This window comes from Calonectris borealis, chromosome 7 (genome assembly GCF_964195595.1).
Source record: "Calonectris borealis chromosome 7, bCalBor7.hap1.2, whole genome shotgun sequence".
In the NCBI taxonomy this organism is placed as follows: Eukaryota; Metazoa; Chordata; class Aves; order Procellariiformes; family Procellariidae; genus Calonectris; species Calonectris borealis.
Genome location: NC_134318.1, coordinates 11738820 through 11766004, shown reverse-complemented (window position 1 = coordinate 11766004; position 27185 = coordinate 11738820). Strand labels below are relative to the sequence as shown.

The following is a 27185-nucleotide window of genomic DNA, read 5'->3' as shown; positions in this document are numbered from 1 at the left end:
CATGCGTGCAGACTTATGAGCAAACAGAACACATACACAAACAGGATAGTATATTACAGCCATGAAAAAGAAAGAGAAAATGCAGCAAGCAAGATTTATGTTAAGACAAGACTGGAAACAAGGGCCTACTCAGGTTTGCCTGAAGAACTGCTGAAGTAAATCAGCGTTTAATAGCTGTTATAAAGCCATAAGTTGTAGCTGCTTATACACTGGCTGAAGGAAGCATTTTAGTTAGCCACAGACTACTGTGTACGCCTGTAAATCTGCCTGAGGAAGGAGGATACTATGAGATGAACAGTGCGTGCAAAGGGGAAGCTTCTACTGGAACACGGTGAGGGAGATGAGTGAGAGGTACAGACTCACTCTGTCTGCGGTGCGGTGGAACAGTCCGAGGGATGCCCTGGAATGAGCCCTGCCAGGGAGAGAAGGAGGGAGCAGAATACCCACCCTGTGCAGAAAGAGAGAGGGGGAGAAGTATAATAAAAAAGAGAACAGGGAAAAACAAGACACCAAAAAGCCACACCATTCTTTTTCTTTTTCCCCCAGAAAGGTATCATATTTCCCAGTTGTTCTACTTTGTAAAAGCAAGCACTACATACTACTAGAGCCCAGAGGAAAAACAACATTACGATGCCCTAAACTAGTCAGAAATCTTACAAAATACCTCCATTTTTATTCAATATATATGCACACGGTTCTGTTAAAGATGTTTTTAAGGGAAAAGTATACGAGCTGAGCTTTTCATGTTAAAAATACATGCTAAAAATTGTATCTTTACAGCTTTCAAAAATGTTATAAAAATGCCTCACCAAGCAGTAAGTTGCTTAATACTAATCTACTGGAAAACCAGTCAGCTTTAGTTTACAACAAAAAATTTCTAATGCATAGAAACAGATTTTCTAGCAAATCCTGGTGCTTTAGAGTCCACTTCACTCATATTTTAATAGTATTACTAAACGTGAAAGAGGAGAGGTGACATGGAACTGTTTTCCTTGCACTTTGCTCTTGGAGCTTGAGCCTTCCATTACAGGATCAGAGAACTGTGCACATCAATGCCACGCAGGGTTTGCCTGTCAGACGTTTCAGATCACCGCAGAAGTGACACATTGTGGTTGCTGCATTCTCAAAACAAGAAAGTAACTTTATGCAGTCTATCATTTTCTCCATACCCTTACCTTCAAAAGAAATCTATCCAAGCCGGAACTGCCCTCTTAAATCACATAATCTTGACTTCCTATTTCAGCAAGACAAGTTTAAGTCTTTACAACCCCTTCACCGTTGAGCAGCTGAAAACTTCTGCTTTTATGTGTTCTGCAATTAGTGCTAACGGTAATGACTGCCTTTGCCTCCTGGCTACCCGTAACCAGCAGATAGCAACAGCAACCAGTTGTAGCTACTCTTTCAGACAGCAGGCATAAGATATCTGAACGTACATCTATATCAAAGAATATAGGAACACAGTTGCCCCTCCTCTCTAGCTTCTCTGCTGGCATATCTGCTGCAGATCATACTGCCAGGGCTGGACAAACAATGAAGTAGTATTTTATTTCCATGCTTCTTTTAAAATAATGTTAAGCATCACATTATTTCTATAAAGAAATATTTTGCTTTTATTTATCCTAGCAGAATCTTAAACCCTTCCCTGACCTTCTAGTTATCCTAATCTAGTTAGATTTTATCCACCACTATTCCAAGTTTCAGTACTGCTAAGATGTAACTTAATAACACATGCATTTAGTCAAGCCTTAGAATTTGCTAGTCAGAACATTTTTAAACTAGAACAGGAAATAAAGAAAAAAATCTGACAAGATTTCTTTATTCTTCTTCAGAAGCTGAGATAAAAAATTATTGGAGCAAAATCCAAGGAAAAATGAAAGTTCTTTAATCTGATTATGTCTAGATGGAGACACTGATTACCTAACATGTTCTTACAGTCTTCCATCAGTAGCCATTAATGTCAACACAATTTGTAGACTGCTGCATGAAAGAACAACAGTACTAGCTTCAGTCAAGCAATATGACAAAATAATATAATACGTTGCATCATCTGAATAGGTATTAATACAGAAATATTCCTGGGAACAAGATTAATCAATCAATGATTGATAACACATTAACAAAAACTTTGTATATTCACAGCGCTGTACAAAAGAACACTTCATTTTTCAGGCTTGTTCACATTTCATCCTAAATTGTGTCAGGGTGGTGGAATAACAACAACAAAAAATTCTTTCAATTTTCTAAACGTAACTGAATCTCCAGATAGTAAAAAAAGCACAGTATCATCAGGCATAGGTCTCATTTTGTAGAGACTTTTTTGAGTTGGCAATGAGCTTTTTCCAGACTTCTCTGAAATTTTTAATGCATCACGTTAAGAAGAGAGGTGCAAGTTTTATACCCTCTCCCTTCCTCTCTCTAAAAAGAGAGATTAAGACAAGTACAAGCCAGCCGAGCTACTGTTATGACACTACTGTAAAGGCAAAGAAATATTTAGATGTCTTGATACATCTCAGTAATTTTTAAGCACCTATATTAGCACTTCAAAGCACACTACTAAGTACAGTCTTCTCAATAATTCTTCATGGTATTTAATCATTACTCTGACTGGGCAAGTAAATGAAGAAAGTGCAAGTAAGTGCAAGTGTTTTGCCTGCTAAATGAACTGTTCTCCAGGCACGGTTCAGCCCCCTTCTGCCAAATGCTGGAGAACATTCTATAATCGGAGAAGCAGAAGAACTAGGTCTTCCTCTGGCCGCAGTCTTGAGAGTTTACACTGCTCCACACAGGCAAATAAGTGTCAGATTTCTTATTTATAAAAAAAATCATAACAAGCATTATTTAATTGTACATCAAATAATGTAATTAAAATTAACATCAATTGAATCAAGTAAGGACCAGGAAATACAGCACTGGGAATTTATTAAGATGGGTATTATGAATTACACTGATTTTACAAATGAGAGAGGTTGTACCGACTCCGTAGATACAGCACATTAAGAGATAAGTATCTGCAAATAAGCCTGGCTTATGAAAAGACGACTTTTAATAGTGTTTTACAAAACTCCAGCAAATTTCAAAGCTTTCTCGTTTAAACAACAGCTCACATCCATCCCCTTCTATTAGTCAAATGTGCGCTGAGGTTCCCAAGAAATCCAAAGAACAGGAAAAAAGAAACACACGCTAATAAGCATGTCTCCTCAGATTATGGTACATATTCAAAATACACAGAAAACGTGGCAGTTTCCCACTAAATATAGGGAAGAAGAAAAACCCGAATCACAATTTATTTTATGCTTGATTATCAAAAAGTCTATAAAACCTCATAAGCAAGCAATGCTAGAATTTAAAGATGAGAACATGACTTACCTCAGCTTCTATTAAAAAAATCTTCTCAGTTCTGAAGCCTAGTCTGATGCAAGTCTTTCCACTTGTACTTCAATGTTAGACAACAGTCAGAACACTTCCTCCCCCCAGCTGTTACGTGCATCCAGCCACTAAACTTAAATCCCATTCCTCTCATTTCCCAGATACTGGTATTGTGAAATAGCAAAAGCATCCCAAAAGAGAAGTGATTCAGAATTTTAAACACCAGGCAAAACAGGAGACTCGGGAGTGGAAAAATAAGAGCAGCTGAAACAAAGCAGCCTACAAACCAGAACAAAGTGATGAATGTTCTTCAGAGATCCTGATGAATTGTACAATTGCTGCTAAACACTTTCTGAAGTTCTGACCCTTACTGCACTGGAAAACCTGTTGTGTTTTTTTAAAAAGGCTACTATGAGGATATTAAGGCCAGAGTTTTCCGTTGCTATGAAAAGACCTCAACTTTAGAATAAGCAATCACAGGAACAAAAGCAATTGCTTCTGCCAGAAAAGGACAGGAGAAATATTTTTAAGCTATTGCTGCATAGTAATTTTAGGCCAATAGCCAAATATTCCAGCTCTTTTCCCAAGGATACACCAATATCCAAAACTGCTACTGCTTTAAAGTCTTTTCTGCTGCAGAAACACGAATACAGGAAAGATCCATTTTTAGCCATACAGCTGGAGCCTTTGAGCACTTCCAAGAAAAGATTATTTTTGCTGCATTTCACCTAGCATTGCCTGTTGTCTCATACAAACTTAGAGCTCCACATCATGAACAAGCCTAGAATGACATACTTCAGGTATCAATGCCAACAAAATGTTTTCGCAGCAGTCTCCTCTTGCTAGTCTACCACCCAGAAGGAGATTATGAATGAGCAGTTCCGACATGCAATAGTCTTTTTGAAAGTATTTAGGTAAAAAAAAAAAATCAAACAAAAAACCCAACTACTAAACAGTCTTAGGTGCTGATTTACACTAAACCAAGAATTGCCTGTGAAAGGTTTAAAGGACCTCTCTTCTGTGCATGTGCCTACATGTTATGCACTGTTACTCTAACAGAGCAAGAAACATGCACAACATGACTATCTAGTCCGGCCATGGTACTTTCTCACCAAGAAGTACATTATAATGGATCAGCAAGTGAAGAGCAGAGTACTGGACAAGAGAAACCTGGGCTGAATGTGAAGATAAACACTAATATAGCAACTAGGCTTCAAAACCTGGAAGTTCAAATTCATAGTTGCAGAGTCAAAGCATATAGAAACTTTAAGGCTAAGGTGGAAGGAGATACTCAAAGACAACAGTACACAAAGACAGCCGAAGTATTATGAAGGTTCACCAAAACAATTGATGTGAAAGGCTTTGGAATGACAAACTGGAACAATACACAAATGGAAGGCAAAGAATATATCTCAGCGCAGAAGTAGAGAAGAGATGTAGCAAAGAACAAGAATATGCATGCTCCCAGCCAAACTGGATTCTTTGTTGTCAGTTTACCAGAGACAAGAATGTATTTGTACACACATTTAGGAAGCAAAAGTTATTCTCATCACTGTGTACTATTCCGAGACCAAGGAGAAAAATCAGATTTTACTGTACGCTATCTACAGTTGCAGGGCACGGAAGAGCACCCATGAACTAGGAGGAGTTGTGTTACGCTGAGGAACTGGACCTCAGGGGCCAGAGTCCTTCACAGACATCTTCATCCATATTCAGGCTTTGTAGTTTGCTTGCTTGTCTTTTACTTCTCAGCATCTGCAAACAACCTTTCCAGTCTGAGAAGTCCAATAATTTGTCAACATAAACTTGATATCTAACCCCTTTACCCTCAAAAGCTTTTAAAAAAAAGTCAGTGTTTAGTGTTACAGAAACAATGCTGCAAAGCCTGCGAGACAATTGTGGCAATGGATGCTTGCATTTTTCTTCTTTGTAAGCTTTGTCCATCAACATTAATTGCTTCACGTAATTTTACGTTCAATACCTTCTTCCAGGTTTTAGGTTTTTTTCCCATGATAGTTAAAGATAGGCATAAATTAACTGGAAGTGAATTCAGTGTAAGAGATCTATGAGAAATCCTTCTAGAAATGTCATTGTCTACCCTGTCAGTGAATACTTGTACAAGCCTTTAACCCAAGGATGGCTAACCAAAAATAATGTTTCCCTCTAAGTTACCACTGTCTATACAAATAATCAGAAATTACATAATGTAGTTTTGAGCATACTGTAAGCAGTATCCTGACAAGAAACACCATGTAGCAGACCTAATGGCTAGGCAATAGGTTAATTCTTAACATGCCCAATTTTCAAAACATTTATTTTCAGCCACTAGGTTTTATTGCATGGAGTATTAAGTTCCAAGGATTAACCTAAAGTTACATAGCTTCCATTTATGCATTTACCTTTAAATAGGAAAAAAACCCTAAAAGTACTTTCAAAAAACTATGTGGTCCCTAAAGAGAATAACCCCAGACAAGTTTATAATCACAACAGGATCGGCCATTTTCTGGAAATATCTGGTAATAAAGAAAGAACAGATAAGAACATGACTTTCTAAAAAGAATATGTTTAATGATATTTTCTTGCCTATTTACTAGGAGAACGATGAAGTGATGAGAAATACTAGCTATTTCAAACAGCAGAACTGCAATAGATTACTGCAATTCATATGGTCTTACATTCCTAACTGAAATCTTTCAATAGCCAATTTCCACTCTCACTATTTCCTAGTTTTTTCTAGCGTCCATTCTTTATGAAACACTATAATAACAATATTTGTTAAGCACATTTCTGGAAGCATTTAGAGTATTTCTTGAAACAGTAAATTACTGTGTGTTCCTAGACTGTTATTTACGCTTCAGGAGTCAACACATAGTATCAGTTATGCTAGAATTTGTAAACTGTCAGAACAATCTTGAAAGTTATGATAATCTAACTGAAGTAACTTCCTGATATCATTTAAAGTGACTGACAGGTCAACACTTAGACGAAAAAATGAAATAGTTAAATATTCATCAACTTTGTTAACTATTAACAAGCTTAAGCAAAAAAACTTATATGCCTCAAAGGAGCTGTACTCTCATTGGCAAGATTTCAATTATAATTTAGTTTTAAAAAAATGTAGTCTATATAAAAACTTCATCATTTCATAAACATTAACTACATTTCATGATTCATACCATGTTTAGGACCAACAAATTTGATTTGTCCCAGCCTGCGCTCTCAGTTCATGACCATTATATTAAACTGAACAGGAATGTTAATAAAGCAAAACAATTATTTTCTTTAAGACCTTTTTTTTTTTGAGTAAGAATATGTTTTACTCAGATGTCTCCTGCTATTTCCATTTATCATACTCCTGCCTCAAGAAAATAGAGCCAATTGTCTCTCCTTTCTATTGCAAGTGACATTTTATGTCATTGGGGTCCCGATCAACAATGATTTCATGCCAAGGCTTTTTCTACGTTTATACTTCTCTTAAGCCATGCAAGGAAGCACATAAACGCATGTTAGCAGAGGAACTATTAAACCAGAAAGTTGAGGTCTAATCATTAGAACTGGAACTTGGCTACAACAGCAAAGACTATTGTCCCCCTTTAAGAAACCCCACATTAAGGAGCTCATATCAATTTCTGTTTGCTTACAGAAAGCCTCCATATAACTTACAAATACGCAAAGGAGAAGACATTCAAAAAACCATTCTGCGCAAAAATTTTCAGCTATCATTTACAAATAAAAGTTCCTGAAAAGCAGTGTATTTTGAAAATTTGTTAATACTTCATGGATTTTCCTAATTCCTTTATCATTTTCACAAGAAACTTTACATGTAAAGACAAAAATACTGAGACGTTTATAATGCACATCTAATAAGCATATGCCTACACACACATGTATGTATGTCATCTACATATGTATAGGCATACATATATCCACACACATACACACACCCAACCATGAATACAGCAGAGGTCCCTTTTTTTTTTTAAAAAAAAAGATATTCTCCCTTAACTTGAATATCCTCATGACAAAAAAAAAAGTGTCTTTTTGAACAAAACTACCGAATAACTTAGAAGAAATATACTACAACCTGACCAAAACAGACAATTGGGCTAAATACCACAGGTTGCTCAAACTAAAGCTTCTGTAGTTAGCAACTAACTTTCAATAGTCACTAATCTGTTTCCGAATTTATGTGGAAAATGATAGGAAAAAAAGGAACACGGAAACAACAATAGCCATTAACCAAGTAATAGTGTCAACATAGAAAAACATCAAATGAACATCACAGATAGGAAATTAAAACTCGGGAAACAGAAACAATACAAAAGCTCAAAAGCTACAAAGTAACAGGAAAAGAGAAACAAATGGGATAAACATGAAAGACTTTCTGGAACAGAGGCGTTGGAGCAAAATAAAAGCTACTTAAGGTTATGATCTCTTTACATTGGGTTCTTATCAGACAGAAGATGGTTGGAAAGCATGGTCTCAACAGGATAAAGCTGTTTGCTAGCAACTGGTGAACATACAATGTGGTGGTATTTCTATCCTAGCACTATATATTTGAAAGAGTAATTTTAGAAGGATAGCAGGGGTGATTTATCTTTACTACAATCTTACATCAACTAACTCAAGGCTGGGTAAAAAAACAAAGAAACAAAAAAATCTTACCCATTTTTAATCTTTTAAAGAAATCTCTTAGGATTCTCTAGCTAGACCAGTAGCTTCAAGATCCAAAGACTATTTGCTGATGACTGACAAAAGCCTTGTGCACCATTCAAAGGTAATTCTTTATTATTATATAGTATCAAATGTGTTGTCCCTCCCTCATCTTAAGTATTGTACTAGTGTTCCATGAAGAATGTAAGTTTCATATAATGGAAGCAAATATGATCCATGCAACAACATATGGGAATGAAGATGTCCTTTGTCAAAGTGATTTTCACCCAATAATTTTTTGAATGAGTCAAGTTCTTCAAATAAATGATTCATAAAAAAAGATTAACTTTTGTTTTTACACTTATGGACTGAAACTTGGAATACACTGTTGCTTTTCCTCAATAAATGTGAGCACAGCAACAATGAAACTTTAAGCAGGAAAAAAAACAAATACAGATACCTATGACTTTAAAGTCAGGATATAGGAAAATGTCTTGCATATGGTTAGATATATAGCTTGGGCTGACTGTAACTTAAATAGTGCAGAAGGTGACTATTGTAAGAACAGACTTCTAAAGTTTAATTACTTATTTTAAAAGAAGTGTTTGTAATAAATGTTTAAATAAAAGGGTTGCAAAGAATGCAAGGGATGCACAGCGGGAAGGATACCACTCTCACATACAGCACATACCAACGTGTATGGCAGCAAATGCCATAGAATTGGGGAACGAAATGCGAAAGTCATACCCGAGAAGGAATGGCACGTTCTACTCACAGAACTCCTCCTCCAGGAGGTTTGCGTAAATTTATCAGCATAAGCGCACATTGCCCCTGTAGGTTTTTGACCGTCTTTCTGGCAGTTACATCTAGTGGCCTTAATCACCCCAAAAAGAGAAAGAGAAAGGAGAATTTGTTAGAAAATAACTAAGATGCTTGAAAAGCACAGTCAAGGCCCAGTGTTCAAACATCCTGCATTACTTGGCAGTATAGCACAATACGATTAAACTGTAGAAACTAGTATTTACAGTATAACTGTTTCTTTTCCCAAAGCATATTTAGAAATAATTTAGAATAAATGTTGACTTTTGGAAAGGGTTTTCGATTCACTTAAATCTCTGAAGCACCACATTCTTTAAGTCACCTTTCAATAATTACGAATATAAGTTTTAACCATCTTTACAGCAGTTCCTTAGCTGCAACAAAGGTTTCACTTACTACAGTAATTAGTTATATAGTCTACCAAGAAGGAGAGATTTCCTTGAAGAAATCTTTGAAGGCTGATGGCAAAAGTGAGACTAAGCGTACTTAAAAAAAATCAACACTTAATGCAAAATACTAATAGACAAGACAATTTGTTTTGGTATCCTGTGATCTAGAATTCTGTTGTTTAAGCAGAGAAGAAAGCCAAATCTTAACCCTCTTTTTGTTTTAATGGGAATGATCACATACTGGACAGGGAGAAGATGAAGACTACAGGTCAGTGCACATATGTATAAAAACACATGCTAAACATTTCATTAGAGATTATAGTCACACAAGACTGTCTCCAGCCATGATAAAAAAATATGATGTGTACCTCCTGGCATTTCATCTACCCTACGTTTAAGATCTTGCTGTGGTTTGAAATGGCTTGAAAATGTGGGGCTATTTTACAAGAATTGTCACAGCAGGTGAATTTACCAGAAACAAATGCAGAGATACACATGGCAAAATCCAAAGTTAACTTAGAACAAAAGCAAAAAGCGAAAAGGCGTCACTTTTGCCTGAGTACTTATGTGTCTGTCTGAACCTGATTTATGATAAAAGTGCCCCCATAACTTTTATTTATTTGGTCAATTTAGTTTTACTATTTATCATGCTTTGTTTTGTTTAAAAAAGAATGAACTTCGAATACTACCTTGCTCAGCTTCAAATTCTATGGTGGAATTCTTTATTAAACTAATGGACAGTAGGGGAAAGGAGAGGGAGAAAAAAACAACACAAAACTTCAAGCAGAATGATAAGGCCTGACACTTGTTAATTTTTAAAATACTTCAAGCATAAAGTGCCTTATCTTTGCTCATTGTTATTTCTGAACAGCTTCTAGAATTTTATGTTCAAAGTATTTGTTTTGGAAATAAAATATATTTAACAATCGTATAAACATCCCTGCTTAGTGCAACTCATGACTCGCCTACAGAATTAAAGATCCCAGGCGTACAGTTGCAAACACACTAAAACATGTAGAATCGGCCTGCTAACTGAAGCATTACAGACCCGTGAGTCAGGTGGGTCTAAACAGAACCCAAATCCACCTTTGTTATAATGAAAGCGCAGGAAGAAAATTAGCCGCCTAGCCCTCTTAAAACCTTCATAAGAATTACCTACTGAAGTTACACTCTGCAGTGCATACTTCAGATATTGTTAAACATTTAGCATTATACTTACAAGTTGATGCTCTAATTGGTTGATCATTTCATCCTTTTTCTTCAGTTCATCTTTAAGCTGCCTGATCTCATTCAGCAGGTCATCCATCTGCAATAGAACAGTGGGCAATACCAGGTTTTCTCTAAGGGCTACACAATCTAAATCAACACCTCTACAGGACATATTGTATCAGATGTTCATGGAGAACTGCCAGTAACATTAGCACATGCTTTCCTCCTCTTATTCGCGTGGTGATGTGGGCTGTAGGTATACAACCTAAAGAGTGAAGAAACTTGACTAGAAGTCTCTTTAAAAGACAGAGTTGAGCCAACCCACTAAATTCGCAGGCTATATAAGTAAATCAGCTGCATTTTTGACGCAGTAATTCATCTGTTGTACAAGCAACTGGCATCATGGAAATGAACATCCCTAGCCATCAAATACCACCCATACTCCTCTTTATACAACAACAAAAAATACTGAAGCTTAAAGGTTAAGTGAACTTATTATTAACATAAAATGATAGAAACAAGAAAAAAAAAACATTTAGAAAGATAAGCATAACTGTTTACTGAATGCAAACAGCACAACTGATTTGAATACATCCTACTAAAAACTAAAGACTTAATTATGCAAAGTTTAGACACTAAAAAAATTGGCAAATATCCAAGAATGAATTTTTTAAAAATAATTTTTCATCACAAGGTAATTTTAATGTATTTCATAACTGTGCCATAATAGCTAGGCCATAAATTAAGGGGCAGACTGCCATTTAGTAGCATACATCTACTATTTCAGTTTCACTGAAGATGTTATTAGTTACTGCTTTAGGACAACACCCAGACTGATTTGTTGTGCAATTTTTCAAACCACACGACAGTATCAGGTAAAGAAGTGACAATTCAAAATGCCAGTTAAACCTACCATTTTTTTTGTTATGAAGTTAAAAAGCAATACTTTTTCCTCTAGGAATTAAGACTAAGATTTTGAGGGAGGTGATTGTAGAAGAATAAGCACAACAAATAGATCAGACGGCAATTAAAGAAAAAAGAAAGCCTAAATGTTATCAATGTAGAAACCAGAGTTGCTAAAGAATGATGCATATGGCTTTACAGCTTTGGCAAATCTCTCAAACCCTGAAACCAGGATTTGGACAGTTGACCTTCAAACACAAATAAGATTGTAAGCGTTCTTCCCTTTAAAGAAGTATTTCTAATTTTATTGTATCTTCAGCAAGTATTGTTTCCCTACTCTAAGTGCAAGATTAGTGACCTTTCTGTATTGATTTTACAATAAGAGCCTCAAGCAATGCTGTAAAACCTTAGCACTATAGAAAGGCACAACATTACAAGTCTGTGACCATAAAAGATAACCCTTTTTGGAATATCCATTGTGATTGCTTCTTCCTTTAATACCCATTCTAAAACAATAAATAAATACATCTTTGACTTTGTGGGGTTCACGTTGTTTTTAAGTTATGTCTGCAATACCTGCATTATCTCACGGAAAACTTACTTTAGATGAAAGAATTTTAAGCTGAAGTCATCAGTAAATGTAATCAAAGAGCAAGTAATTGAATAAGTATGGTATGATTACACTTCAAAGCAAAAATTGTTTTTTCAAATTCTAACACTTATCAAGCAGGCAACAATTTTTTGAAAGGAGTTACTCTACAACTGTTAATTCCCACGACTGCTACAAATATCAAAAGGCAAAGTTATTTTAATTATTTAAACTGTGCTAGCATTTCTAAGTATGCATTTTAAAAGGTCAAATAAGCCCTTCCATTTTAACACAACTGAAAAGATGAAGTTTGCTTCATCTAAACATTTCCTAGGTTTGTGTATCAGTAGATGAAAGAAGCAAGAAGTACTACTTCACAGTGACATAGAAGACTTTGTGTTTTTTAAACACAAACAGGCTTGTATCTCTTATTCTGTAGAGTAAATCAGTGTCATTTACCTTAAAAGTTGACTCAGGTTCTTGTGGTTCTGGACTTGATGGAACTGAGAGTGGGATGTCCTGGAGTGACACATTTTCATCATTCTATCAGAGAACAAAAACAAGAACAAAGGCTCAAACTACTTGCTGAAACAACTCCCTTGCAAACTTGCTTTCAAGGATGGAGACACATCACCTCTCTGCAGAACCTGTTACAATGTCTGACCTCTCTCACTCTGAATTTTCCTTTTTTTCCCCTGATAGGAAAGCCTTCCTTGCTGCAGTATGTGTACAGTCCCAAATAAGGACCACGAACAGCCTCCCCCTCTCCTCACAAAGCTGAAGGAACATCTGCAGCTATGTCAAAGTGTGTTGATTTTGCACAAAAATCTGGTAAAAACTGGCCATTGTGTTCAAATGTGTTATATCAGGAAGGAATAGTGATGCTATGAGATTTTAAAAGCTTCATTTCCTTCAGTATCCATTCAAATAACGTCTGAGCATTATCAAAATATACAGCCAGAATATTTCAGCTAGGAATTTTTTACTAAAAAAAGCAACATTTGCTATTAGGCAGACTAATACAACATTAATTCACAGCCATCAGAACTAAATACCAATTATAAAAACTGGAACCACACAAAAGTATTCTTTCCCGTGCCATGACGGCCATGAATTCTGAAATTAAGCACAGCAAGTAGAAACAGAAATAACTGAAGATGCCAAAAGATTGCCTTCAGGACATGTCCTGAAGCACTTACACTCTCGTGACAAAAACACAGCAGCCATGACGTGCAGTACTCTAAACCTGCGGCGCTCAACCCTGGAATGGTTCAGTTAGGTTACAGAGTCAAGTCACAGACTGAACAACCGTGTATTCTCGTGATACGGTCTCAGGTTTGTACCGTGATGTTGTGTCCAGTCTTAGTGTGACACAAAACTACAGTACAGTTATTTTATGGTCATGGAAGATCATAATCCCCATTTCCTTGGTGTAAAAAGATTTATTTCCCTTCCCTTTCTGTCCATTTCCTCCATCTGCTGCCTTCTCAAAGAAAAAAATAAATGAATTTTCTACCTTACAGTATTTCTCCTTTGTTTTTTAAGGTTCTGAGAGGGGAGTTTCTTTACACAACCACCTCACTGCCTAAGATTGCATTGTAGAACCTAAGAGCAGCAAGTCTAAAAACCACTCTGAGGCTGGGCCAGCAACTCCCCAAAACCACAAGGGTAAAACTGCAGCTCAAATGCTAAAGATCAATTAAGGGAAAAACCCACAATAGACCTACTTATGTTCTTTATGTGTGTGAGGTATCTTTTTTGCTTTTTAATCCGTAAGAAATATTTCTTACAAATTTTTAACTAAACTGCAGAGAAACATCAACAAGATTTTCTAGATGCAAAAAAGCAAAAAATTAAAATTAATGAGCTTTTAACAATTAAATTTTTACTTTTTCCTATAGTCACCAATTATTTGCAGCCAAAATATGCACAACCATCACCAGACATAAAAGATAAAAATACTAAGAACTATCATACAATTCCAAATGGCTTTTACCATACTACAGACAGTTTAAATTTAATTTCCATCACTTAGATGTAATTTTGTAGCTTGCAGGTTTTGGTGGTGTTTTGTTGAGTTTTGAGTTTGTTTTTTTAAAAAAATACTATTAATTGAGAGAGCAGTCAAATTTCAAGGTTTCTGACTCCTTAACATAGCGAATATTTCATCATACACTGTCCAACACACAGTTGTATTCAATTCACAAGTAGCTGCTTGTCCCTTCTGGGCAGATCGCCAGCAAGTGACAGGCTGATGAAGCAGCAGTTTACAGTCTATGTTATGAACAAGTTCTAACAGAGTGTTTTGAAATAATTTGCACAATAATATCATAAAGAAACAAACATTACTTAATCCAAAACATTTCTAAACTGCTAGAGGAAATGAGCAGCAATTAGAATCATAGAATCATTTACAGAATAATTACATTTTATATTATATTTTATATTTATCTTATATTCTACAATTAACAGATTTCATCAACATTTGTTATTTAAACAACTATTCAAACAAATACACGCACTCAGAAGAAAAGCTACATCACACAGTCACAGTTATAGTTGTGAAGGAATCATCATGGGAATGGAAAAAACACAAAAGACGACAAATTATTTCAAACAAAAGTATCTTGCAAGGCTAGCTCTATCACTGATACCTCTGGTATACCTTTTATTCCCATTAAAATGCATATAAGTGGAGCAATAAAACATTCTACAACAGCAGATTAAGACCTAATTGCAAAGGAAGTTAGTATGTCACATATTCTCTGGTGATTTAAATCAAGTACTCCAGCCCTATGCTATACCTGACTAATATTCACTAGCAAAGCAAGAACTAAGTTCATTTGCATCAATTCCCTTACCACCATCTTAATTATCTTAATACATATAATGAACACAGGGCAACTGAAAAAGAATTCAGTTCTAACACTATCAGCAGGTCCTTAACAATCCTATTGTGAACATGTGCTAGGATTCATCTATGAAACTTTTCTTGGGTTGCTTTTTCTTTCTTGCTCATCATATTGCTAAAATGAGATTGGTGAAGGGGAAATCAGCAGAATAAGGCTATCCATGTACAACAAAGAGATGAGAATTAGCAAAAAGACAGTAGAATTAGCAAAACAAATGCAACTGGTTATATGCACATGCTATTTTTGGTAGCCTAGACATTATACGCTAAAATATCATCAAATTTTGGAAACTTGGAGAGAAGATATACTTTTAACCTTTAGGTAAAATTACAATAAACTTCGTAAAGGTATCATCACACTGCAATAGGCAACATAAAAAGGTTCTACCTCTTGATTTTTACCTGACTAACATTTTTACAATAGTAGAACACATTATTTATTATAGTATAATCACATCTTCAGAGCAGTTGCACTAGCCTCATTTGTGCCAAATGTAAAAAAAAGCTCGCAAAAACAAGAACTCAAGATAGTTTGTTAGCCATATCAAAAACAAATGCTTATCAAATGCATTGAAAAATAAGTTCTACTTATAAACATAAGCAGCAACAAAACATTTTGATTTCCTTAGTAGAATATTGCTTTTGAAAAACAGCAGCATTAGAAGGCAAAAATAGTTGTCAATATTTATAACTATTTCCTAAATTTAAAACATTGCAACAAATAACTCAAACCTCATACATTCGGGCAATCCTGGTATAGTTATGTTTAAACATTACTGGCAGTTTAAGCGTGAAAATAACCTGCAGTATGTAAACTGACAGAGGACTAATGTTGCAGACATTCACATTTAATTAGTTATGGAGGGATAGTCTTCAGTTATAGATCGATTATTTTAACCTGATACAATTTCATATATATACATATACATATATTTTTGCATGCAATGTTTAATCAATAATATGCTCATTTAATAAACAGTCAAGTAATATGGCAGTGGCTGATCATTTCACAGTCCTTTTCTTGTTGCTATGAGTATCAGCAATCCATTTGAATCGCTACCTGTCTACAGTGAGTTTCAACTCAATCACATTTACTGGAAAGTTTTTGCTGGACTTAAGTCAACAGCATACGCTTCAGCTTTTGGCCCATTTTGGGTGGTCCCTATGTAATAAACTGAGGTAATCACATGCCTCAAGGCATGTTTTGAAGTGGCTTATGAAATGACAGCAAACCTTGAGTCAGAACCCATTACAAAATACCGCAGTAAGACTTAGAAAATCATCTTAAATTTACTAATAGCTACCTAAAGGGAACAGGTGGTTCTGGTGGGAAAAAATCCACACGCAAATTCCCTTCGCACGCTTTTAGAATATTCAAAGACTAAAAGGTTGCTCTGAAAAAGCTTTACGCTAACTTTTTGAAGACAAGTGTGAAGAGGTATTTCACCACCTCTCTAACAACATTTTAGTATTTATCAGTGTAGTGCCTATACAACAAACCCAGAGGAATGTCTAAAGCTTTACAACCATGACTATCAAAGTAGCCTGATTTCATGCTGAATATTATTTCAGCTTCATATTCCTTTGCAAAGGGTATCCGCTGAGAAAATTAATACTATCTTAGTTTTCTACAAACCAGTTGATTTTATTGTTTTAGGACAAACTCAGTGAGAGTTACAGATACAATTTTTAAGTGTACATGTAGGTAAAATACATAACAATCCTTTCTTCCCTGAGTGCTAACACTATCACGCATCTTATTTCTCTGGTCCATTAATTTTCTACATGTCAAACATTTTTACATACCCACTCCCAAATGTTACAGTCTAACTGAAGCACTTGATTATATTCTCAAGCCTGCATCTGTCATTTTTAATCTATCTCAAGAACATGAGGTAAAGGTTATGGGAAAACCCTCCATCATGGCTGTCACAGGTACACCACAACTCACCCAAATACAGAGAGCCACAAACTGAAACCTGTGTTTTTGAGTGGCTGTACTTAACATGCTCTCATGCCAACATTTTACAAGTGTGAAATCTTTAGTACGAATGACACACAAATCCCTGGGCTTGCTTCACCTTACAAATTCCCAGAGAACTGACTTATTGCTTTTGGTAACCAGAATACTAAACATGAATTTTTATTTAGTGACAGATTATTATTTATGAAGTGTATCAGATACAACTATTTAGTCAAGAACAGCCTAATAAAAAACCTCACTACCTTTCTAACCTACTGTGTTGATTATACACAGCAGCAGTTTACCTACTCTAGATCAGTGGGCTTTGAGCACTGCAGTATTTCTACTGATAAACAGTTCAGCAGCTCAAAAATGCCACGTTTGCTTACGTTTTCTCCTATCCTCTCAGCAGTTACATGTTCTCATTTTATGTGCCTCTATTTTAAAAAGAAAAAAAATACAACCGGAAGAAAAGTCAAGCTCCCTGACTAGATACAGCATAGTAGTCCCCAGAACATATTTCAACATTATAAACATGCGCGTTCTATACAGCATACAGACGGTGCACTGCCTATCCTTTCCATCTTCCCTTTTCCCCTTGCTTTCTGTGGGTGATATTATTTGCAGGCTTTAGTTAAAAGCATATGTAAAATAAAGAAAAATTGTAGAACAACTAGAAGAATAGAAGAGACATGATAAAGGGTATTCTCTCTCAGAAGAAATCTCTCATATTGCCTCAGAGGAAGATACAAAGGTCAAAGCTTAAAGACAATAGTTGTTTTCATTATACTAACGTATTTTAAATTCTTCTATTACAAAAATCAACCCATTAGAAGCAAATGCATTTTCGGCAATTATCTTGTGGTTCCCTAACAGCACAAGCTGCCTTTTAACATGCAGGATTTTAAAAGAATATACTACTAATAGAATCATAGAATCATAGAATCATACTGGTTGGAAAAGACCTCTAAGATCATCGTGTCCAACCGTCAACCCAACACCACCATGCCCACTACACCATGTCCCTAAGGGCCTCATCTACACGTCTTTTAAATACCTCCAGGGATGGTGACTCCACCACTTCCCTGGGCAGCCTGTTCCAAGGCCTGACCACTCTTTCAGTAAAGAAATTTTTCCTAATGTTCAATCTAAACCTCCCTTGGCACAACTTGAGGCCATTTCCTCTTGTCCTATCGCTAGTTACTTGGGAGAAGAGACCAACACCCACCTCGCTACAACCTCCCTTCAGGTAGTTGTAGAGTGCGATGAGGTCTCCCCTCAGCCTCCTCTTCTCCAGGCTAAACAACCCCAGTTCCCTCAGCCGCTCCTCATAAGACTTGTGCTCCAGGCCCTTCACCAGCTTCGTTGCCCTCCTCTGGACGCGCTCCAGCACCTCCATGTCCTTCTTGTAGTGAGGGGCCCAAAACTGGACACAGTATTCGAGGTGCGGCCTCACCAGTGCCGAGTACAGGGGCACGATCACCTCCCTATTCCTGCTGGCCACACTATTTCTGATACAGGCCAGGATGCCGTTGGCCTTCTTGGCCACCTGAGCACACTGCCGGCTCATGTTCAGCCGGCTGTCAATCAGTACCCCCAGGTCCTTTTCCTCTGGGCAGCTTTCCAACCACTCTTCCCCAAGCCTGTAGCGTTGCCTGGGGTTGTTGTGGCCGAAGTGCAGGACCCGGCACTTGGCCTTGTTGAATCTCATACAGTTGGCCTCGGCCCATCGATCCAGCCTGTCCAGGTCCCTCTGCAGAGCCTTCCTACCCTCCAGCAGATCAACACTCCCACCCAACTTGGTGTCGTCTGCAAACTTACTGAGGGAGCACTCGATCCCCTCGTCCAGATCATTGATGAAGATATTGAACAGGACCGGCCCCAAAACTGAGCCCTGGGGAACACCGCTCGTGACCGGCCGCCAACTGGATTTAACTCCGTTCACCACAACTCTCTGGGCTCGGCCGTCCAGCCAGTTTTTTACCCAGCGAAGAGTGTACCTGTCTAGGCCGTGAGCCGCCAGCTTCTCTAGGAGAATGCTGTGGGAGACAGTGTCAAAGGCCTTACTGAAGTCCAAGTAGACCACATCCACTGCCTTTCCCTCATCCACTAGGCGGGTCACCTGGTCATAGAAGGAGATCAGGTTGGTCAAGCAGGACCTGCCTTCCATGAACCCGTGCTGGCTGGGCCTGATCCCCTGGTTGTCCCGGACATGGCTCGTGAGCACCCTCAAAACCAACCGCTCCATGATCTTCCCCGGTACCGAGGTCAGGCTGACCGGCCTGTAGTTCCCCGGATCCTCCTTCCGGCCCTTCTTGTAGATGGGAGTCACATTGGCGAGCCTCCAGTCGTCCGGGACTTCCCCAGTTAACCAGGACTGCTGGTAAATGATGGAGAGCGGCTCGGCAAGCTCCTCCGCCAGCTCCCTCAGAACCCTCGGGTGGATCCCATCCGGCCCCATAGACTTGTGAACATCCAGGTGGCATAGCAGGTCATGAACTTCATCCTCCTGAATTATGGGGGGTTTATCCTGCTTGTCGTCCCTGTCTTCCAGCTCAGGGGGCTGAGTACCCTGAGGATAACCATTCTGACTACTAAAGACTGAGGCAAAGAAGGCGTTGAGTACCTCAGCCTTATCCTCATCCTTGGTGGCAACGTTCCCCCCCGCATCCAATAGAGGATGGAGATTCTCCTTGGCTCTCCTTTTGTCATTAACATACTTATAAAAGCATTTTTTGTTGTCTCTCACGACAGTGGCCAGGTGGAGTTCTAGCTGGGCTTTTGCCTTTCTAATTTCCTCTCTGCACGACCTAACGCGATCCCTGTACTCTTCCTGAGTTGCCTGACCCTTCCTCCACAAGTGATAAACTCTCCTTTTTTCCCTGAGTCCCAGCCAGAGCTCCCCGTTCAGCCAGGCCGGTCGCCTTCCCCGCCCGTACTTCTTGCGGCACATGGGGACAGCCCGCTCCTGCGCCTTTAAGACTTCCTTCTTGAAGAACGTCCAGCCTTCCTGGACCCCTTTGCCCTTCAGGACCGTCTCCCAAGGGATCCTCTCGACCAGTGTCCTGAGCAGGCCAAAGTCCGCCCGCCGGAAGTCCATGGTAGCGGTTTTGCTGGCCCCCCTCTTTACTTCACCAAGTATCGAGAATTCTACCATTTCATGGTCGCTAAGCCCAAGCCGACCTCCGACCACCACATCTCCCACCAGCCCTTCTCTGTTCGTGAACAGCAGGTCAAGCGAGGCATCTCCCCTGGTGGGCTCGCTTACCAGCTGCGTCAGGAAGTTATCCTCCACACACTCCAGGAACCTCCTCGACTGTTTCCTCTCTGCCGTGTGGTATTTCCAGCAGACATCCGGAAAGTTGAAGTCCCCCACAAGAACAAGGGCTAGCGACTGGGAGACTTCTGCCAGCCTCTGGTAGAATATTTCGTCTGCCTCCTCTTCCTGGCCAGGTGGTCTATAACAGACTCCCAGCAGGATATCTGCCTTGTTGGCCTTCCCCCTCATCCTTACCCACAAGCACTCGACCTCGTCATCACTATCATTGAGCTCTAGACAGTCGAAGCATTCCCTAACATACAGGGCTACTCCACCGCCTCTCCTTCCTCGCCTGTTCCTTCTGAAAAGCTTATAGCCGTCCATTGCAGCACTCCAATCGTGCGACTCATCCCACCACGTTTCCGTGATGGCGACTAGGTCATAGCTACCCCGCTGCACAATGGCTTCCAGCTCCTCCTGTTTGCCGCCCATGCTGCGTGCATTGGTATAGATGCACTTGAGCTGGGCTGCCGATTTCTCCCCCGACAATGGCGTGCGGACCCTAGGCTCTTCTCTAGAGAGCCTGGTTTTATCCCCGTCCCCCTTCAAATCTAGTTTAAAGCCCTCTCGATGAGCCCGGCCAACTCACACGCGAGAATCCTTTTCCCCCTGCGAGACAGCTGAACTCCGTCCGTCGCCAGCAGGCCCGGTGCCATGTAAACCTCCCCGTGGTCAAAGAAGCCAAAATTCTGTTGATGGCACCAGCCCCTGAGCCACGTGTTGATCCGATGAGTTTTCCTGTTCCTTTCGGTGTTCCGCCCCGCCACTAAAGGGATCGAGGAAAAAACTACCTGTGCTCCCGATCCTCCTACCAGTCGTCCCAGCGCCCTGAAGTCCCTTTTGATCCCTTCGGGACTTCTCCCTGCAACCTCCTCACTGCCAGCCTGTATAACCAGTAGCGGGTAGTAATCGGAGGCCTGCACGAGACTAGGGAGTTTCCTAGTAATGTCCTTCACCCGGGCCCCAGGGAGGCAGCAGACTTCCCTGTGGGATGGGTCCGGCCGACAAATTGGGCCCTCGGTCCCCCTCAGAAGGGAATCACCAATGACAATTACCCTCCTTTTTTTCTTAGCGGAGGCAGTCGTAATTTGTGGGGCTGGCTGCCTCTCCTCGGGCAACCCCCTGGATGGGCCTTCATCTTCGTCCTCGTTCGTCTGGCCCTCAAGTTCCAGAGCCCCGTATCTGTTGTGTAGGGGCAGCTGGGAAGGTTGAGGCGAGGAAGGCCGGCCGGGGGTTCGCCTGGCGCCCCGAGCAGGGACCTGTGTCCATTCCCCTCCGTCGCCTGGGTCTCCTCCTTCTGCCTGGTGGCAAGAGGGCAGGGGTTCCTCCGCTTCTTGCGGAGCCTCCGTGTGCTGCCCTCGCCTCAGGGATGGCAGGGTGCGGCTCCACCAATCTATCTCCCTCTCGCACTCCCTGATGCTCCTTAGCCTCTCCACTTCCTCCTTCAGCTCTGCCACCAGGCTGAGCAGATCATCCACCTGGTCGCAACGCACGCAGGCGTCGTCTCTGCTGCCCTCCTGTACCAGGGACAGCCTCAGGCACTCCCTGCAGCCGGAGGCCTGGACAGACGTATGTTTGCGTGGGGGCTCCGTCTGGGTCGCCACGTTTCTCCTGGCGGTGGCTTTCGGCCGAGTGGATACCATGGCCAGGTCCTCTTCTGGGAGGGCAACGACCACGAGCTGAGCTGGCCTCTGGAGCCTGGAGGGGGGCTGCGCCCTGCTCGCACGCCCTGCCCTGTGCCAAGTGCCGCGCAAACTGCCGCGCCACGCCCTTCTGACGCGCCACGCCCTGTTTGCCCGCCCTGTTCGCCGCGCTCCGGGTCGCTCGCGCTCCCTGGGGGCTGCTCTTGTACCTGAGGGGGTTCGGCTGCCGTCCCTCCTGGCCCCGCCCACGCTGAGTCAGAGCTGCCGCTCGTCAGGAGCTCGCTCCGCCGGCTCGGGAGAGGGGGGCTGGGGCACCCTCTCGCTCCCCTGCGCTGTTGCCTTCGCGGTTTTCGCCGCGGTTTCGCCGCTTCAGGAAGGGTCCCCCGGCGCGATCCTCCGCTCCGGAGCCCTTCGCCTCGGTGGCTTCGAATATTAGTATACTAATAATTATATAACTAATATATAACTAATATAACTAATATATAACTAATAACTAATATATAACTAATAACTAATATATAACTAATAATTATATAACTAATATATAACTAATATATAACTAATATAACTAACTAATAATTATATAACTAATAAATATTAGTATACTAATAATTTCATTTTGAGAATTCTTTCAACATTCCAGCATCCACAGTTCATGAAGAAGTTACAAAATGCTAAACAGATATTTCTAAAGTTTATCAAGATTTATTAAAGTTTTATCAAGATCTAGCTTTGATTCGCAATTCAAAGTTTTCTTCAGTACAAATTACTAATTAGCATAGTCTCCTTTGCATTTTTATAAAGGTGCAAACAGAAAATTCATTAAGTGTCCATCAAGTAGAGGCTGCTATTCACCTGCTGACTACTTGGCATTTTGAGTGTAGTTTTATTCAAGTATCACTACAAACAAGTGTCATGCAGTTTCCATTGCCCACTGTCAAACGCTGTTATAATGATAGTCCAATAGGCCAACCAACTGTTCAAACTTAAAATTTGGCCGTTTTATTTGCTATTGTTTGTTGATTTCTTTGGTTGTTTCTTTCAAGCACAGTTAAGTCACTGAGGTGAACTATTTTGTGGCTAAAAAAAAAGTGACAATTGTAGGTGCAATTTATACAACTTAATACTTGACACAAAGAAACTTTTGTATCTCATTAATTAAATTTGTTTGTTCCTTGTCTTCAGGCTTCTTATAACAAAGATTAATATCTCTGACAGATCTCACCAGATGCAAAAGCAAAAGAACACAATGAATATGTACTTCAAAGATAAAGTGACTTACTAACCTAAAGTCTCAGCAAAAATATATTGGTGCATTTAACAATTTTGCACTACAGAACTTCTTTTTTCATTCATACCTCTTCATACAAATGGGCTAGTCATATCTGATAAATTACAATGAAGATTTGTGCTTGAAAAATAGAATTTCTTTTCCATTCATGAAAGGTAAGTCGAAACATTTTTTTATAAAACTTGCCTCCCCCAGAAAAAAGAGCTTCACAGATCTACAGTTCTGTGAACCACTTCATGTTTCAGTCCTCCTTAAAATATCAGTAAGTGCTTATCTGAGATAAGACAGGGTGGTTGCGAATCATTGCTGCCAGTCTTGAGAGGAAGTTACTACAGAGGATGGTCAATGCCTTGTCAAAGGCTCCAGGGCATCAGAAATAGTATAATTTTTATTTAAATAAGGATGTTCTAATACATTAGCTCTGTAGCCTCAACCTAGAGCAGCAAGTTTAATAAATTAATTGCGGAAGAGAAGGAAGGAAGAAATTTTTAAGACCAGAAGAAAACTTATTTACTATTAAGCATGCAAATGAAGTACCTTAGTCAATGTTTAAAAGGCATTAACATTTAGATGTCAACTATTATTAGAGTTAGACTTCCAAAGCATTTTCTTCCTACTATACAAAGTTAGCGCTCCAGTTAAGCATTAAGTGAGAACATTCACCAGTAGTTCAACATCTCCCTTTAAATAATTACAACTGCGTTTAGTGCAAGAAGAATGTATGTTTTTCACTCTATATGAGCTAGTATAACATTACTGCAAAATCAGAGAAGGTTATACTTACTGAAGTGAAAATTCTAAAAAACTCTGTGTGAGATAGACTCCTACTCCTGATTTTACTGTTTGAAGACACAGAAAGATGGCAGTATGTGAGGAGTAAGCAGACAGCATGTGTACTGCTGGCATTGTTATCCTGGTCACACCGAGTTCAGAAAAGGCTAGACTACTCAAATAACTACTTATTCTTCCAAGAAGAACTGGGAACACAACACCAAACCCACGCTGTTGCAGCTATGTTGCTAGTAATATTCAAGATAATTTATATACAATTATGTCAGCTACAGTCCCAGCAATGAATCCAGTATAGCACATTAAGTTTCCCCAGGAATCTGCTAGGTATACTGTAGAGCATAGCACGTAATGAATGTAAGTCACACTACAGTTGATTAGATAACTGTATAAAATTGAATTTAATTACTATGTCTCACAGGAACAGTTGTAGTAAGATCTCATGCCTCAGTCCTGACTACAGCTCTATTTCTACCTATCCAAATTAAATAATATTGCTAAAAGTAATAACAACTTGAAAAAGGTAACACTTATACATTCAAATGTATAATATAGGTGAAGCAAAGATAAGAACTTCTGCTTTCTTCACTAAACCTAGTGCTTGAAAGGAGCTGACTTTGTATCTTACTTTTTTACATTTTGTAAGAAGAGGCCTGCCATATGACCCAGACTGAGATCAAGTCCTAGTTCAGTGTTCAGACTGCTAAAGTTCATGTAATTATTTTCAAAATTATATTTCTGTTCTTTACAATAAGAAAAAAAGAATTGCAGTATTTTTACTCATTTCTGTTAGTATAAAGCTCAATATTTTCAGGAAAGGTTTAACACTTAATAATGAAAAAATATTCCACACAAGTTTTACTCTAATTGTTTAGTAAATAAAGGTAGTAAAGGTCTACCTTTTTCCCTTCTGTAGCAGGTTCATTTACTTTACATTACTATTCATATTGTTTGATTAAAAGGCCGGATAATACACAGGAGAGTAGAATAAACATTCAGAAGTCCAGTGAAGAGTTTTGGAAGCAGCGAGTTAAAACAGGGGGCGGTTAGGTCAGGAAAATACAGAGAAGTAGGCTTGACAAAATTTGAAGGGAATAATAATACTTGTTATTACAAAACTCGCTATTACAGGGAGGGAGGGGGAGAAGATGAAGTTTTTGACAAGAGAAACAGCGAATTTTGAAGAACGTACATTTTAGAAGTAACTGTTTCTTCTGTGAGTTTAAGCTTTTTTAAAAAAACTTTATCTGAGCTACTTGAGGCAAGGTTTGTATTCTATAACCTTTTAGAAAAGTCTGGCTATTATAAACTAGATCAAGATTTAAAATACAATATTCTGCAGGGCCACACACTATTTGGCTATAATATGCACATCTTTACACAATGAACTACACATACACGGATCATCTGTCTAGTTGTTTAATTGTCCTTGTGTTAAAGGCATTAAAAGCTCTGGATAAAAAGCTCCCTGCTATCTCATGTACTAATTGCATGCTGGAAGCTGTTGGGAGGCACAGTTTATGCAGTCCACTACTCAGACACTAGGCTCTAAGAACACATCTTCCCTCTCTGACACTACATTATTTTTGTTGCAATTGTATTTCTGATTTTGTCAGTGGAAAAACATCTCCAGTATTCTCAATTACCATTGGAAGCAAATGGTCACATTTCTAAAAGGCACAGTCATACCCTTGAATTAGCCTCAAGGTTGATTTGCTTCTTGTTTTGCTGTGTTTTGTTTTAGTGTCTTACTTTTAGGGCACAAACTTATTTCCATTACATTACCCTGTTAGAAAAGAGCAGCAGTAAATCCAGTATTAAACAGAACATTATACAGATACTTTTTAATGCTAATCTGTACATGCCTCCAAAGAAAGTCTCATGGACTTTTTGTTTTTAAGGTAGCAAAGGAATTTTTGTAGCTGAAATGCCATACTTCTGCTGAGTCATCCAGCAGTTTACCAACTCTCACAATTTGCCAAGTTTTGAGGTGAAATGAAAAAGCTCCTTAAAAGCTTATGACAATTCACTGATGTCATATACTAGAAAGGTTAAATTTGAGTACTTACAATAGAGATGACCCAGGAGGATTTGCTAAGCTTCTTGTCAAAACACACAGAAAAGATGAAAAGAATCAGGAAAAAAAAGTCTTAAGAAAAAGCTATTACCATTGACTTGCTGAAGGCAAGTTTGATCAATGGGATCGATTTTCATATTTTTTAATTTTTTTTTTTTTGTTTTACTCCCAGCTCTTTAGGATCTTATTAAATAAAAGCTTGTCTTCACATCCACTGTTTTTTTTTTTAATTTAGCATTATTTCCTCAGAGAAGCAGAATAACAATATTTAATATTTTCTGCAGTCAGTAAAGTGCTGAAAAAGCAGAAAAAGTACTATTTTAAATAGCAATAAAAAGTGCACACTTCCTTGAACACTGTAATTCAATGTTTAAAGGAAATGACAATAGCTTAATAAGGCCAAGGAGAACATTAGCCCACCTAGGCTCACTCTCCAACATACTTTACTGCTGTTGTTCCATTTAAACAGCTCACCTGGTGCAGTAATCTCTTGAGTTTCAATAACTGAGTTTTTACAGCTGTGCAGTCTTGGACCATGTGCCGAAGTGTCATTTCATCAAGCATCACAGTATTCTCCGGTAAGCCCACCAGCTGTCTAGGAGCCTGGTAAAAATTTGGTGCTCCATAGCTTTCAAAGTGACCAATAGGAGATTCTAGGTAGTTGGATCCCCTAAAAACAAACAAACAAAAACCACACACACCACAGTGATGACAAACTAGAGCTAGAGAGCATTTAGTAAAAAAGAAAGTGTTATGTAACATGGGCTATATTCACATACTGTGGTGTACAGCAGAAAATAGATAAATCAGAAAATGTCAATCATATTTCACTTAAATGCTGGGCTTTCCTTCCCATGTGCATAAATCTCTCTCAGACTAACAAGTAACTACAGTACCCTAAAACCAGTTTGCTAATCCAGATCTCTATAAACGCTGTCATTCAATCTAGCCTGTAAGAACTATAGGATTACATTTAATTTCAAATCAAATTAATAAGTAAAAAGCTGTCCAAGCTTATAAAATGCAAGTAATAGGACAGTGTAATGTTTTTCCATGGAACACATACAGTAATTTAATCAAGCATTTATAGTATCATATAAACACAAGTAACAAATTTTTGGATTAAAAACTGACAGAAACAAAAGTTTTGAAAAGAAATAGTTATAAATCTCAGTGATGCTCCCACTCAGACATGCTATTTATAGACATACAACTATTCTGAAAATGTCTTGTACTCCGTATCACTTGAGACCCTTTAGCACCA

The 27185-nt window shown here is 38.9% G+C and overlaps 1 protein-coding gene across 8 annotated transcripts in view; it reads right to left on the bottom strand.

Moving 5' to 3' along the window:
- CCSER2 (coiled-coil serine rich protein 2) overlaps positions 1 to 27185 on the bottom strand; it is a 77972-nt gene that overhangs the window by 9954 nt on the left and 40833 nt on the right. For 4 of the 8 annotated variants that reach the window (XM_075154296.1, XM_075154292.1, XM_075154295.1 and 1 more), the window contains 5 exons: positions 26396 to 26591; positions 12388 to 12471; positions 10447 to 10533; positions 8795 to 8893; positions 364 to 448 (listed from right to left, as the gene is read on the bottom strand). In XM_075154296.1, the coding sequence (XP_075010397.1) occupies positions 364 to 448; positions 8795 to 8893; positions 10447 to 10533; positions 12388 to 12471; positions 26396 to 26591 (551 nt within the window). Of the gene's footprint in view, positions 1 to 322; positions 449 to 8794; positions 8894 to 10446; positions 10534 to 12387; positions 12472 to 26395; positions 26592 to 27185 lie in introns of all 8 variants that reach the window. The other 4 variants (XM_075154290.1, XM_075154289.1, XM_075154291.1 and 1 more) reach the window with 2 other exon arrangements.